General features: G+C 42.5%; 1 protein-coding gene across 6 annotated transcripts in view; it reads left to right on the top strand.

Moving 5' to 3' along the window:
• CENPJ (centromere protein J) overlaps positions 1–14,804 on the top strand; it is a 40,860-nt gene that overhangs the window by 3,895 nt on the left and 22,161 nt on the right. For all 6 annotated transcript variants that reach the window (XM_016130844.2, XM_016130834.2, XM_036228442.1 and 3 more), the window contains 7 exons: positions 553–1,054; positions 1,580–1,730; positions 4,587–4,871; positions 6,468–6,579; positions 7,383–7,485; positions 7,612–9,235; positions 11,799–11,931. In XM_016130844.2, coding sequence (XP_015986330.2) covers positions 617–1,054; positions 1,580–1,730; positions 4,587–4,871; positions 6,468–6,579; positions 7,383–7,485; positions 7,612–9,235; positions 11,799–11,931 — 2,846 coding nt within the window. In that variant the 5' untranslated portion in view covers positions 553–616. The remainder of the gene's footprint in view (positions 1–552; positions 1,055–1,579; positions 1,731–4,586; positions 4,872–6,467; positions 6,580–7,382; positions 7,486–7,611; positions 9,236–11,798; positions 11,932–14,804) is intronic.

The raw sequence follows: 14,804 nt of genomic DNA, 5'->3' as shown, positions 1-14,804 counted from the left end.
AAAATGCCACTAACAATGGGATGAGTGCCAAAATAGCGCTGCCGGAAACCTCTGGGAGCCCAGATGAGGGACTGCCTGGTGGGCGAGGGGTTAGAAGGGAGTGAGGGGGATAGGGACAGCAAGAAACAGGTCAAGCCGTGGGGGTGGTGATGACTTTTGTCCTGGAAATACAGTTGGGCAAAGAAGCAATGTTAGACTAGGGCCAGAAACACGAAGGTGCTTAATGTGGGTAACGTCTGGTATTGATGGTGTCTGTTTTTCATTTGATAATCAAATAACTTTGAAGGTGCTTTAGCTCCCATAGTTTTCGGTTAAGTCATCTAGCACTTGTATAAAATCATCAGTAATTAATGATTAGATCAGAAGATAACTTAGGTTTTTGATCCACCCAATTCAGATATTTAGGACGTAAAAAAAAAAAAATGCAGCTTAATGCCTAACTGCTAGTTAAAATCTTTTGCATGTGAAATATTTAGTAGATTTTTGTGCTGGGTCTAAGCTTGGGTAGAACAGCTTTAACTAATACTTTGTGTTGGCTGCTTCTTTCTACAGGTGTTGGAGATTAATAGCTCTTAGCTTTTGTGTTATTTAAATACAATAGTGTCACTGGCCTAAAATGTTCCTGATGCCAACCTCTTCAGAGTTAGACAGTGGGCAGAACTTCTTAACCCAGTGGATGACCAATCCTTCTCGGGCTGGGGTCATATTAAATCGTGGATTTCCTATTTTGGAAGCAGACGAAGAGAAGCGAGCAAGTGTGAACACTTCCACCGGCTTTCCTATTAAAGCCACACATTTTTCAAATAGCTTCAGCTTTGTAAATGAAGAAGATTCACTTCATGAAGAACAGAAGTCGGAGTCTAACAGCCCTTACAAACTACAGTCAGATCCATCCGAAACACATGCACCCTTTCCTAAAGAGGGACCACAACCAGTGTCGTGTCAGGATGCTCCTGCACCCTGGGAAGTTAACAAAAGTGACTTTGTCCCAGATCTTGCTGATGAATTCAAAGACGTGGCTTATAAAGACCCACTTTTTAAAAAGCTTGAACAGGTACAGTGGAGTTTGGCCTGATACATATTTGTGTTATTGCAGGTTTTTATTTATGGTGAAAAGTCGCCAGTTTTAGGTCCTCTTATTTCTTCCCCTTTATTGTGAAATCCTCAAAATACCAAATTTTGCTTTTTGTCTGATAACGAAACATTAAAACATGCTTAATGTGTAAGGTAATATAACTCCTAAGGTAACATCCTTAAGTTTCTACCTCATTTGGTAAAAACTAAATTAGAAATGGTCGATCAGATATTAGGGGGAAAAGTTGGTCATACATGTACGGGTACCTATCCTATTTTAAGAACCAAAGGATTTATATGACTTTCTTAGTTGAGGCAGTCAATATAAAAACTTGGAGTTTAGAGTTTGGGTGGCAGATTTAGTTGCTTAGAGATCCCTCTTTGAAACTCTGTATTAGGGAAGCTGTAGAGAGGCAGGTGGGCGGGATTAAGAAAAGTGTAAGGAGCAAAGGTCCGTAACCAAATGCTACGTGAGTTTAATAAAGGCAACTTTACATTTAAAAAGCTGAAAGAAGTGCAGCAGAAGAAGCAGGAACAGCTGAGGAGGCAGCAGCTGGAGCAACTGCAAAGACTCATGGAAGAGCAGGAGAAGCTGCTGATGTTGGTGTCTGGGCCGCGCACTTCCCCGGGCGCTTCTGCCTGCCCCGGGCCTGCAGGTAGACAGTGCTCACCTTCCCACCTTGAGCTGTCGGGCAGGTTCTTTCTGCTTTTGTATCATATGTTGCAAACTTCAGTGTCTTTTGGGGCCAGGCAGGTAACTGTGCAGTGGCAGTATCAGATAATCGAGAGAAGTGGGAGCTGTGCTATTCTTGGAGCATTCGCGTCCTGCTTAAAGGCATTCACATTTATATAAAATAGAATTTAGAAAGACCTAGCAGAATAAAAGATCTAGAAGCCTGGTTGGCCTAGGGCTCCTGGTTTACGACCACTGCCTGATGAATGAAAAACTTGCCTGGAGCAGAGAAATACGTATAGAAGACACCCTCCTCAGCCGAAGAACCATACCAGAAATATTGTCTGTTGATGACAGAATTCTTTTGTTGTATGCTAGATCAGTTAATAGCATGTATGATCTTATTGGGGGGAAAACTTGTTGAAATGGGATCTGGAGCAGCGAGTAGTTCTGAGATTTTTTGATCATGCTGCTTAGTAATGAAAACATTTTAAATCATGACTCATAATTTCAAAGAAATTTTGTAACTCAGTCCTTATTGGTGTGCCTGGCATGTAGCAAGGATATTTTCTATTTTGTTTATTCTTTGTCAAAAAAAAAAAAAGTCACTTATTGCCTTGATGATAAAATTACAAATGGATTGTGTTCCACAGTTTGAAACAGTGATCTGGGGCAGCATGTGTGCTGCTTGGTGCTACCTTTGAAGAAGCACACTTTGCTGATTCAGGAAAGCACCTGTTTTGCTCAGAGGTTGCACAGGGCTTTGAGAATACAGAGAAGAAAAGATGTTGACAGATGCGTGTGTTAAGTGTGACTGGATGGGACTCGGAGTGGCGGCAGTGGTAGGGATGGGAGGTGTGGCAAATGGAGAATGGTTTAGGGAGTTGAGGTGTTTATCATAGAGTGTAGCAGGGGTCTCCAACCCCCAGGCCTTGGATCTGTACCAGTCGTGGGCTGTTAGGAACCAGGCCACACAGCAGACGTGAGCAGTAGCAAAGCTTCATTTGTGTTCGCAGCCACTCCCCAGCGCCAGCATCACCACCTCAGCTCCACCTCAGATCATCAGGCATCAGATTCTCATAGGAGCACCAGTCCCCGATGCCAAAAAGGTTGGGGACCACTGGAGTATAGAGAACATAGTGCGTTTCTCGAACTAGTCTCATGGTTCAGGGTTCCTTTGTGGCACCAGGGACTGGCCGCTCTGATGAGGCTTCGCTTGCTCCCTGCTGCTCCCCTCCTGCTATGTGGCCAGGTTCTAACAGGCCACGGACCAGCACCAGCCCAGGGGTTGGGGACCCTTGCTTCATGGAATCCATAAGAAGAATCATCAAGATCACCTAAATAATAGCCCGTGATACTTTTTAAGGTAGAAATCACCGTGAGAGCAACAGGGAAGCAGATTTCTAAGTTACTAGTATGAGAACTCACCCTGTTCAGTGTGGGGTGAGCGCTTTAGGGAAGCGGTGCCCGTGATTTTTGGCCTCAAGACTCCTTAGCACTCTTAACTTAATGAGGACCCTGAGGGCTTTTGTTATATAGGCCGTAGCTATTGATATTTACTGTATTAGAAATTAAAACATTTAAAATATTAACTAATTCTATGTTACCATAAGTAACTTTTTATAATGAAAAAACTTCTAAAAAATTAGAAGAATGGTCCCATTTTGTATTTTTGAAAATCTTTAACTTCTGGCTTGGAAAAGCTGATTCTCATGTCTACTTCTGCATTGTCACTTGAGTTGTGTCGTTTTGGTTCAAGTATGTGAAAAAGAAATCCAGCCTCACATGGATATGTAATTGGAATAAGGGAGGAGAAGCGTTTCAATAGCCTTTTCAGATAATTGTGGTTATTTCTTTAACACTGTACCCAAACTCAACGAATGGTCCTTTCTTAGTGGTTATTCACAGGATGGAATCTGAAATGATATTAATGAATTTTTTATACTCTATTACATTAAAATATATTGGAATATTGGCATCATTAATCATCTTGCATGATTTGGTAAAATAATATTTAGATGAGAAATGTATTATAGAGTTAAGGGAGGTCGAACCTGATGTTCGGTGAGGATCTGCACGAATTCCAGTTTTATTTGCTGATCAGGAGTGAGGTAGGTGAGTGGAAGAGGCAGGCGGCGCGGCTGCTTACGAAACACTTCCCACAGTGTCTTCGCTTCTCAGTTTAGTTGGGACACTCAGGGAGAACTGAGGGGCAGTAGCAGAGTTTTGAGGGGCTGTCGCAGGAGGCAGATGGCTAGTGTTGCCCCCCCTCCAAGAATTATATCTTAGAGGTACAAAGAAGGGGACTCTCTCTGGTTATTCGGCTATTTCAGAAGCTGAGACTCAAGAAAAAAAAAAAAAAACAGGCACAAAGTAATATAGGAAATTTAGAAACTATAGACAGATAGAAAACAGAAAAGTCACCCATGATTCCACCCCCCCGAGGATACCAGAATGTCACCGTTATCCTAGGGGAAGACGCTTTATCTGCCATGACACAGAGCATGACCGTGAGGGGACAGTTCAGGCCGTTGAGCCGTCTGCCTTGGTGCTGCCTGGCCAGCTGTGTGTCCCGGGCTGCGGAGTGGACCGGGCAGCAGTGCTGCCATGGTGGCCCTCCAGTGGCCTCGTGCCCAGTGTCCGCACCTGAGTCGTGGTGTAAACGTGCTCTTAATGGAAATTGGACTTTTAAAGTTCACAGCTTCCTAATATAAGGAGGAAGAAACGCTTCTAGCATTTTGGAGGAGACTTTGTGGTGGGCTCACTAATGTGACGGGCAGAAGAGAACGCGTTGCAGAGAGACGTCTCCGAATCAGCTTTGTCGGTTTTCTTCAACAAGGTTCAACTCCACCTCCTGATGGTCCGAGCCAGAAGCCCAGGTCCCCAGGAAATTCAGCCTCTGTGGAGACTCCTGCACCCACCTTACCTCCCCGTGTCTGCCAGAGTCAAACCCCAGAGCAAACGTCCAGTGCATGCAACAGCTTTGGTAGACACACTCACAACGGTTTTGTCTCAGCTTCAAAAAGGGGTGCTTCTCCCGGTTTGTTCTCTGAAGCACAGTATCAAGAGGCACCTGTGGAAAAGAGTGATTTGGAGGAAGAAAAATGTACCCATCCTGCAGAAGGTGAGTTACTTATGCTTCTCTGTTCTGTGCTTAACCAAGAGTGTCGCCAAGTTGTCCTGAGATAGTTGTCCCTTCCGCGCTTTGCCCCTGTCCCCTCGCCTAGAAGCATGAGGTCCTACACGCCACAGCCACTGAGCCTGGATGGACAAGGACCTGGACACAGCGCGTGACTTTCCAGGGACCGCCGTCGTCCATGCTGGCGTCAGTTCTTCGGGCACTGTTTTTCTTGAGAGCTAGGAGTTGTTGGAGGTCGATGTAAAACGTGTGGTGTGGTTTGGTGGGGTGCACAGTGGAAGGTGCAAAGTGTAAGAGATGGGTTGCTGATGGCCGTTATTACTTATAAAAAATGCTCGGTACCCAGAAATGTGGTTTGTCTGCACCGTGCCCCTGTTCCCAGCGCCCGGCACGTTCCTGCCACCGAGCCGGCACTCAGGGTCTGCTGGTCTAACTCACGGGGTTCCCATGCTGCTCCTGGTATGTTTTTTTCCCTGCGTGTTCTTTGTTTTCCTGTGCTGCCCCTATTTCCACTAATGTATGTATAGTAAACTGAGTTCTTTCCCGTTCAGCATGGAAAATGCTCATGGTATGTCCGGTGTCTTTATAACCATGATTTTAATGCTTTTAGCCATCATTATGCTAGTCAGGTAATAATGTCAGTGTGTAACGTTCTTTGCAGTAGGGCTAAGTGTTTTCCAGTATTTTAATCTTTAACTTTCAATTTTAATGGTGTTTTCATGAATATGTTCTTTTGAGCTAACTTAGTGAAAATTAGAGCTACTACGACAAAAAGTGTCTGTACTTACTACTTAGGATTGGGCAACACTGTGCACGAAACCTCAATTCCCAAGTTAGAGTAAATCCTTGGTGTGGAAGGTCAAAAGTCTTTCTAGTTTTTTAAACAGAACACTTCCCGACCTTTTATTTTAGAAAATTTAAAACATCTAGAAAAGTTGAAAGACCACTGCAGTGATTAGCAGTGTGCCCACCACTTAGATTGAACAGTTAATTTTTTGCCGTGTTTATGTTTGTGCATGTGTATATATATTTGTATACAAACACACACACACCTTTATCTGTATCTGTATCTGTCTGCATCTATAGTTTGCTGAGTCATTGCAGGTAATGTGCAGATGTTATATCATTTCAAATATTTTAGCATGCATCCGAGTAAAAGCTGGGACATTTTTCTGTATAACAATACTGTGATACTTAGAGACATTAACCATAGTTCTTTAATATTTAAGTTTATTTTAGAGTTCTCTTTATTATACTAAAATGTCTTTTAAAGTTATCTTTTTAAAAAAAACAGGATTCAATCAAGTTCATGTTTTACATTCAGGAGTTTGTTTCAACTATTGTTTTTTAATTTAGAAAAGCCCACAGTTCCCCCGCCTCCCAATAACATTAACCTTTTGAAGAATGTGGTATTTTAATTAGGGTTTCATAGTTTTAGCATATTAAAGAAATTCCTGAGAATTCTGAAATATTTGGTATACCTTACTTTTCACCAATTCTTTTTAGCATAGTAACTTGTAAACTTTTTAGGTTTTAAGACTTTGCTTTCTTTGAACTAAATTATTCTAATTTTTATCATAGGTGGAGGTATTTTACCATGTTGGGAGAAAATGACGGAACAAATTGAGGAAGGGAACAATGTAAACTTTAAAAAAACCAGTGATTCCTCAGAAGTGGTTAATATTGAAGAAAGGTATTATCTATGTTAAAGGGAATAAGAAATGTGGTAATTTAATGTTATAGCCAGCCATTATTATTGAGCAGGTCTTTGAACAATTCACAGTTTTCCTGTTTTTGCTTGAACATGCTTTTCTGTGTAAGATGAAGATACAGCCTGTCACATTCTGTCAGCAGCAGGAAGAGGTTGGGGAGATAGTTTAAATCCCTCTGACATTGTATTGGAAGAACTGAGCAGAGTTTTCTTACCTAAGAGAAATATCTGGATAAAATTAATCTCTCAAATAGGTAAATCCTATTTTGGGGAAGAGAAAAATTAAATATTGGAGTCTCACATTTGGTGTTACTTATAAATTATAATCGTGTAAATCTGGTTACAAAATTAAAATTTTTTATGACAAAGATAAAATACCAACTCGAAGTAGTTTATTATTTTCTTAAGTATTTGAAATATTTTAATAAATGTTAAGGATAGGCAAATGGCTTCTGATTGTTGCTCTGCTTACGGTAAGGGTCTTTTTCTTCATTAAAGAACATGTAATGAACTATTTTTGAAACAGATTTTAAAGTTATATAATGAACATGTTACTTTAGAAGTTAACCTGTGGTCAAGAGATGGACCTCAGGATGGTGTTTTCCAGAATGTGTAGAGTGCTGTGTATTATTGCACTATGGGAGACGGAACGGGACTGTAGATTTTGTTAAATTCTCGGGTCTGTGGCTTTGGACACGCTGGTTTCCAGTGCGATCAGACACGCTAAATGCCAAGTGTCCATATGGTGACTTGCATGTGAAGTAACTTTATTTTTGTGGTTATAGGCCCATTAAAGCCGCTATCAGAGACAGGAAGCAGACGTTTGACGATTACGTGGAAGAACAAATTCGGCTGGAAGAACAAGAACTGAAACAGAAACAGCTAAGGGTCAGTTCAGCATTGCCATGATTTTGATTAACTTACCTACAGCTTTCGAGGTTAATAATTTGCTTTAAAAATAACCGAGGCTACTTGGGTATACCAGAATTAATTCAGATATGTTCTTTATTTTAGGTAGCAGAAGGGTCATCACTAATCAAAGCGAAACCAAAACAACCATTTTTAAAACGAGGAGAAGGTTTGGCTAGATTTAGTAATGCTAAATCTAAGTTTCAGAAAGGGAGAGAAAGTAAACTAGTGACTACGCAGAGCATTTCAGAGGATCTACCCACGTTTAAAACAGACAGACAGCCATTCCAGAGGAAAACCGCGCTTCTAAATAAAGAACCATGTGGGTTCTCTAACCCTCCTGCCAAGAAGAACAGTAATGCTAGAACCAAGAGTGGTTCTGCCACAGTGAGTCAGAAGCCAAAAGAGCTTCAGAGGAGTGACAGGAAAGGTCTCTGCGCGTCGGGATGGAAGATCCTGGCAGGGAAGAAGCGCGATGGGCAGTTTAGAGACCATATCAAATTAGGAAAAGCAGAATCTAAGTGTAGTGTACCCGAGTGTGCAAAACCTTGCGACATCGGTTGCAGAGTCTGGAATAAGAGCCGGGGTAAGGAGGAACTTACCGTCTCGCCGGAGCTGGTCAGCCACGTGGCCTCTGAGGGCCCGGTGAGCAAGACTGCGAAAGAGTCAGGGTCTTCTCTTGACGCCTCTCTTCAGAGGAAGTTAGAGAACTGGGAGCGAGAGAAGGAAAAGGAAAATTTGGAATTGGATGAATTTCTGTTTTTAGAACAAGCTGCTGATGAAATATCATTTTCCAGTAATTCTTCATTTGTGCTGAAGATCTTACAGAGGGACCAGCAGACCCACCAAAGTCGCCGGCTGTCTTCTACCCCTGTCAAAGCTGTGCGGCAGCAAACGACAACACGGGGTCCCGGTAGTCAGTGTGACTGGGAGGCGGGGCCAGGCCGTGCTGAGCAACGTGGGCGTGAGGGCGAGTGCGAAGGCGCAGCCAGGCAGCTGGCTTCAGCGTCCTCACCGGATGGACGGCGGGAGCAGTCCTGTAAAGTCAGGAGGAGAGTGTTGCAGGCGAGCACCCCGGAAAACCAGACGAGGTGGGAGGCCAGTGACGAGGACGGTGTTACGAGCAGTGACACTGGCTCTGAGGAGCAGCTGGATGTTACTGTGAAACCGTTAGCTGAGGGAAACGAAAGGACCCCCAGCGGCAGAGAAGATAGCCCACAAGCCTGTGACAGCAAGGGACCTCCCAGCAACGTCAGGACTCAGGAAGAGGATGAAAGAAGAGATGCTGACTTAGATTTGTCCGATAAAGATTATAGCAGTGAGGAGTCCACTGTATCAGAAAGCTTGGAAAATAAAGGTTCTGAGTCCTCAAGAAGACCTTCGTCTACAAGTACGAGCAGAATAGACTTCGACGATGAAAGAACTTGGACCGACCTTGAAGAGAATTCATTTAAGCATGATATCCCTGGGAGTGAAGCCATCGATGGGACTCCCCAGGCAGCCCACCCTCCTAAGAGTGACGCGTGTCTCCCGGACAGGACGGTGAGAAGGAAGGCCGCGCCGGTCAGGCAGGAGAGCGTGAGCCAGTCCCGCAGGAGCGCCAGCCCCCCTGCGTCGGACCTGATGATGAGGTTCTTCCCGTCACTGAGACCCAAGCCCAAGCCCAAACCCAAACCCGATTCACACATGGGAAATGAACCCCAGCTAAACAGTCAAGACCAGCCTCCTGGTAAGTTGGAGCATTAGAAAATATGTGTCACAATGTTAGAAATCGAACGTTTACTTTATCAGTATGTTGTCAGAATGCTTAAAATCCTAACCTTTCTGGTTACTCAGTAGAAGTCTTAGCAGATAATTTGTTAACATTTGATTTATTTTTATTTTTTTGAGGTCTAAACATTGTAAATAGTCACTATTATTAGAGAGTTAGATAAATTGTGATTTCAGATTTTTCAGATTTAAGCTTATGTCTTATTCCCAAGGCTTTACAATTAATTACTTACAAAATGAGACAACATTTAAATTTCTTTTACAGCCAGGGAGTACTCAATTTATGGCTTGGGTTACTGTGGAGTGAACGTGGTATTCGCACACTTTAATGACTGTTTTCACCTAATTCTTTTACTAACTCATGCATTACCTTGCTTAGTACGACCAGGAAGTTTCCTTCCTTCCCTAGACCTGGCCTCCTCGTCCCTTTCTCCAGAGGCACCAGCATTCCCACTTTATTTGCGTGTTCTAGAAACATTTGTGCATTGAGAGCATATGTGTGTGTAATCTCCTTTGTACACAAATGAAAACATGATTTTTATATAACATTCTGCACCTTGTTATATTTTGAAGATTGTTCTAACACACATCTGCTTCATTCCAGTTAATGGCTGTATGAAGTTGGTGTGATACACTTTTTAAACTTACCTTGAAAAACCATTTTCTATTATATCATGTTATAAACTCTGAATGCCTAACAAAGCAAAGCACAGATGCTTTAAAAATATAAATTAGAACAAGCTGTTTAAATATTCTGAATTTAAAAGGAGTACTTTTTGCAAAGCAGCAAACTAAATGCCAATCAGGAGATGATTGGATAAAGAAGTTGGGGTGCATGTACCAGCAGTCCCCAACCTTTGTGGCATCAGGGCCTGGCGCTACTATGAGAATCTAATGCCCAAGGATCTTAGGTGGAGCTGAGGCGGTGATGCTGGCGCTGGGGAGCAGCTGCAGATACAGATGGAGCTTTGCTCACTTGCCAGCTGCTCACCTCCTGCTGTGTGGTCCTGTTCCTAACAAGCCACAGACAGTACCAGTTCGCAGCCTAGGGGTTGGGGACTCTTGATATATATAATGGAATATTACTCAGCTATATATAAAAAAAGAAAGAAAGAAATATTACCGTTTGCATTGACATGGATGGACCTAGAGGGTATTAGCTAAGTGAAATAAGTCGGACAGAGAAAAACAAATACTGTCAGATTTCACTCTCTGATTTCACTTAACATGTGGAATCTGAAGGACAAAATAAACTAACAAAATGGAAACAGACTCATAGATACAGAGAATAAACTGGTGATTGTTAGAGGGGAGGGCGATTAGGAGGCTGGGAAAAAAGGGGAGGGTCTTAAAAAGTATAAATCAGCAGTTACAAAACAGTCACGGGGATTTGGAGTACAGCACAGGGAACGTAGTCACTAACATTGTAATGATTGCGGTGCCAGGTGTGGACCAGACTAATGGGGCAGAGAATCTCTCCAAAATTATATAAATGTCGAATTGCTATGCTGTACACCTGAAACTAATATAAAACAATGTTGATTGTCAACTCCAATTGAAGAATAAAACTTAAAAGCAAAATGTTTAGAGCAACCATCTATTGAGGACTAGTAAAATAAATTATAATACAACCATAAAAAAGCTATAGAAGAGAAAATGTTTATAACCAAACTACCCAAAGGCAACTATGATATCGTTTTGAGATATTTCCATCCAGTCGTTTTTCCTATGTATTTTAGTATCGTAAAGACATATAACTTGCCTTATCCTTTTTGACCAGGTGTATAGCATGCATTGACCATGTTATTAAAACCCTTTGTGTACTTTAAAAATGGTTGTAGAGTATAATAGGAATGTAGCATAATTTTATTCAGTAATTTTCTTAATGTTGGACACATTATTTTTTACTATTAGAAATCCCATGGCAATGAATATTTCTGTGCAAAACTATTTGTATGATTTTACAAGTTATTTAACTAGATTTTTAGAAGTAGAATAACTAGGTCAAAGGGTAGATTTGTGTATTTTAGTCTTACGCTATGAATCAGATTTAGTTTCTAAATGGGCACATAAAGGACAGAAGCGTTAGCTACTTTACTGACTTAAGTAGCCAATTTGAAATGGAAAAAAGTCTTAATTTGTATTTCTTTGATTAGTGTGGGCAAACTTTGATTTTGATGTTGATTAGTGTTCTTGTAACTTACTCATTCTTAAGCGATTTTTATATATTGGCTTTTTAAAAATTTTGTTTGAATGGTTCTTTTTAAATATATAATGTTAACTTACTGTGAGATTGATTTTCTTATAAGATAGAATAATTTGATTTTTTCCTACATTTAGATTGGTTTCATCTGGAAAATTAAGCCAATAAAATTAAAAAAATTTTTTTTTGTTTTTGGAAGCATTGTTTCCATGCATTTTAGTAGGGATTTACCATATTTTTGGTTCTTAGTGTTCATAGCTAGTGGTTTTGCTTGCCGAAGGCCTTTTGTCAAGTTCAATATCTATGGCCTATTTTGTAGGTGACAGTGTTCGATCTCAAGTTTTGAGAGAGAAAGTTATTGAGTTGGAAATGGAAATAGAAAAATTTAAAGCTGAGAACACATCGTTAGGTAAACTTCGCATTGAACGAGAAAGTGCCTTGGAAAAACTCAGGTAAGTTTGCATCAGTAAGTTGGGAAGAAGTGTAGTGATTCAGTCATATCTTTAAGGTTATATCTAAAATATTCAAAACAATTTTTGTAAATTCTACAATATAAATGGAAAGGAAGTGAAATTTGTACCACGTATGTATTTTTTAATAAATTAACCCACGGGGTCAGAGGTCTGTTGAAAGGGGCCTCTCAGTGATGGGGCGATGGACTGAAGTTCGAAAGGCAGCCCGGAGTTAGGGTCCCAGTGCGGCCCTGGCAAGCGTGCGAGTGTCCTAGGGCTCCGTAACAACGTGGGCACGCATCGGCGCCTTAAGGCAGCGGGAGTTTGTTGTCTCCCGCTTCTGGGGGCCCAGGCGTCGGCGGTCAAGGTGTCAGCAGAGCCCTGCTTCCCTCCCGGTGGCACTCGGCGTTCCTTGACCTGCCGCTGGGCATCGGGTGGTGTCGCCTTCTGGTCGTGAATACTGCTGCGGTTACGGGCGTACGGACGTCTCTTCAAGTCTCGGCTTTTAACTCTTTTGGACGTACACCCCGGGTAGCCACTTACCTGTTTGAGGAACTGCCACGCCGTTCCCCACAGTGGCCGCGCATGCTTACATCACATCGATTTGTGTATGTGAACCAACCTTGCATTCAGGGATGAGACCCACTTGGTCACGCTGTGACCTTTTCGGGTGCTGTTGAATTTGGTCTGCTGGTATTTCGTAGAGGATTCACATCTGTTCAAGGGTGTTGGGCCTGTGGGTATTTTGGTGATCTTTTTCTGATTTTGTTATCAGCACTATTAACATCATAAGATGAGTTTGGAATTCTTCCTTTTTTTTTTTTTTTTTTTTTTTTTTGGAAGAGTTTAAGAAGAATTGGTATTAATTCTTTGCATGGTCGAATTTGCCTGGTGCTGGACTTTGTGTTGTTGGGAAGTTTTTGATTACAGATGCCATCTATTTGTTCTTGGTCTGGTCAGGCTTTCTATTTCTTCTGCATCAGTTTTGGTAGATTGTATGTTTGGAGGAATTTATCTATTTCTTCTAGGTTATCCAATTATTTTGGATTACAGTTCATAATACAACTTTTTTTTTTTATTTCTGAGGCTTCTGTTGTAATATCTCTTTAATTTATGATACTATTTATTTGAGTCTTCTTTTTTCTTAATCTAGCTAAGAATTTGTTGATTTTGTGTGTTTTTCTTCCCGATACTTCCACAATGTGTATATTGGCTCATTATTTGGTGTCTCCTAAATCCTGTACCTTTGCTTCACTCTTTTTAATTCATTCTTTTTTTTTCTCCTCTGTATAACTTCCAGTTACCTGTCTTAGAATTCACAGGTTCTTCTGCTTGATTCTGTCTGCTGTTGAAAGTTTCTATTGCCTTTTTTACTTCAGCCATTGTATCTCAGTTCCAGAATTTTTTTTTTTTTTTATGATTTCTCTTTGTTGAATTTCTCATTTTGTTTCATGTATTGTTTTCCAGGTTTTGTTGAATTATTTATCGGTGTTCTCTTGTGGCTTGCTGAGCGTCCTTAAGACAGTTTCGAATTCTTCATCAGGCAGTTTGTGGATCTCCATTTCTTCGGGGTTGGTTACTGGAACTTTATTAGTTTCCTTTGGTGGTGTTCCATTTGCCTGAGTCTTCATGACCCATGCAGCCGTGTCGATGTTGTTGCGTTTGAAAGAGCAAACACCTCTTCCTGTCTTTCCAGACTGGTTTTGGCAGGTCTTTACCTTCTCCTGCTGGATTCCTGGACTGATGGGTCTGCCTTGAAGATCACAGTCAAGTGGGGGTTGTAGCCAGATTACGTGGCTGCTTCTGGGTCCACAGTGCAGTCGTGGTTGGCAGGTCCATTACCTGGGGTACAGGTGAGCATGGGTCCTGCCAGATCTCCAGTGAGATAGGACTGCTTCTGGGACAGTGGTCAAGCAGGGCTGGAGCTAGGTCATCAGGCTACTTCTGGGTCCACTGTTGGTCTGCTACCAGGGCTGAGGATGGGTGTGGCCCCTACCAGACTCCTGAGTGTCCTCCCACTGGACCCCTGGGTGGGCAGGACTTCCCCTAGTACCCCAGTAGAGCAGCAGGAGGGAGCCAAGTTGCAAGGCTGTTTCAGGACCAGAATTGGGACTGAGCTCTGTGGGCCTGAAACTGGGCACAGGTGGGTGTGGCCCCTTGCAGGTCCTGTGGGGACAGGCTGGAAACAGGTCCACCGGGGGCCGGCGCTGTTTCCGGTCTGCAGCCAGGACCGTGTCTGGTAAGCCTGCCCCTGGGACATGGTCTGCCTCCGCAGTGGCTGTCTTCGATCTCGAGCCTCATGGGGGTTTCTCCTCCTCCTACTTGGGTTCTAGAACTCCCACAAAAACACTTTTGTCCATAGATGGCCGTCAGATTGTTGTCTATGTGGGGGGACGTGAGCCAGCGCCTCCAGTCCCTCATCTTGCCGCTGTCACTCTCCCTGTGCTCTGAGCACAGCATCCAGGACGAAGCTGCTTTGTGAGGCCCCTCCGATCAACATTCTCCTAAACTAAATGCTAAAGTCTGTAAGGCCCCAGTCAATCCGGCCATTTCTTTTGTTTTTACGTTACCTCCTACCGTGTCCAGTGGGCACTGTTTCAGCCACACTGGTCTCCAGGCTGGTCTTCGAACACTGCGGGGTTTGGTATGAGGTGTTCCCTCTGCCTGAATATCCGCCTGCCGTTTTCTCACTTTCTTCGGGCTTTGCTTCCAATATCTCAGCAAGGTGACCCCATCCACAATTTTAATCTCCTGTCCTGATATTTCCCAATGTCATTTTTTGCTCTGTTTCTCTTTAGCACTTCTAATGTTCTGTTTACTTATTAATCTTCTTATCGCTCGTCTCTCCCACTAGAATGGAAGACCCTTCCTGG

Source organism: Rousettus aegyptiacus, unplaced genomic scaffold (assembly GCF_014176215.1).
Source record: "Rousettus aegyptiacus isolate mRouAeg1 unplaced genomic scaffold, mRouAeg1.p scaffold_m13_p_11, whole genome shotgun sequence".
Lineage (NCBI taxonomy): Eukaryota > Metazoa > Chordata > Mammalia > Chiroptera > Pteropodidae > Rousettus > Rousettus aegyptiacus.
Note: the sequence above shows the minus strand (reverse complement) of the source record. Positions and strands in the feature narration are given on the sequence as shown.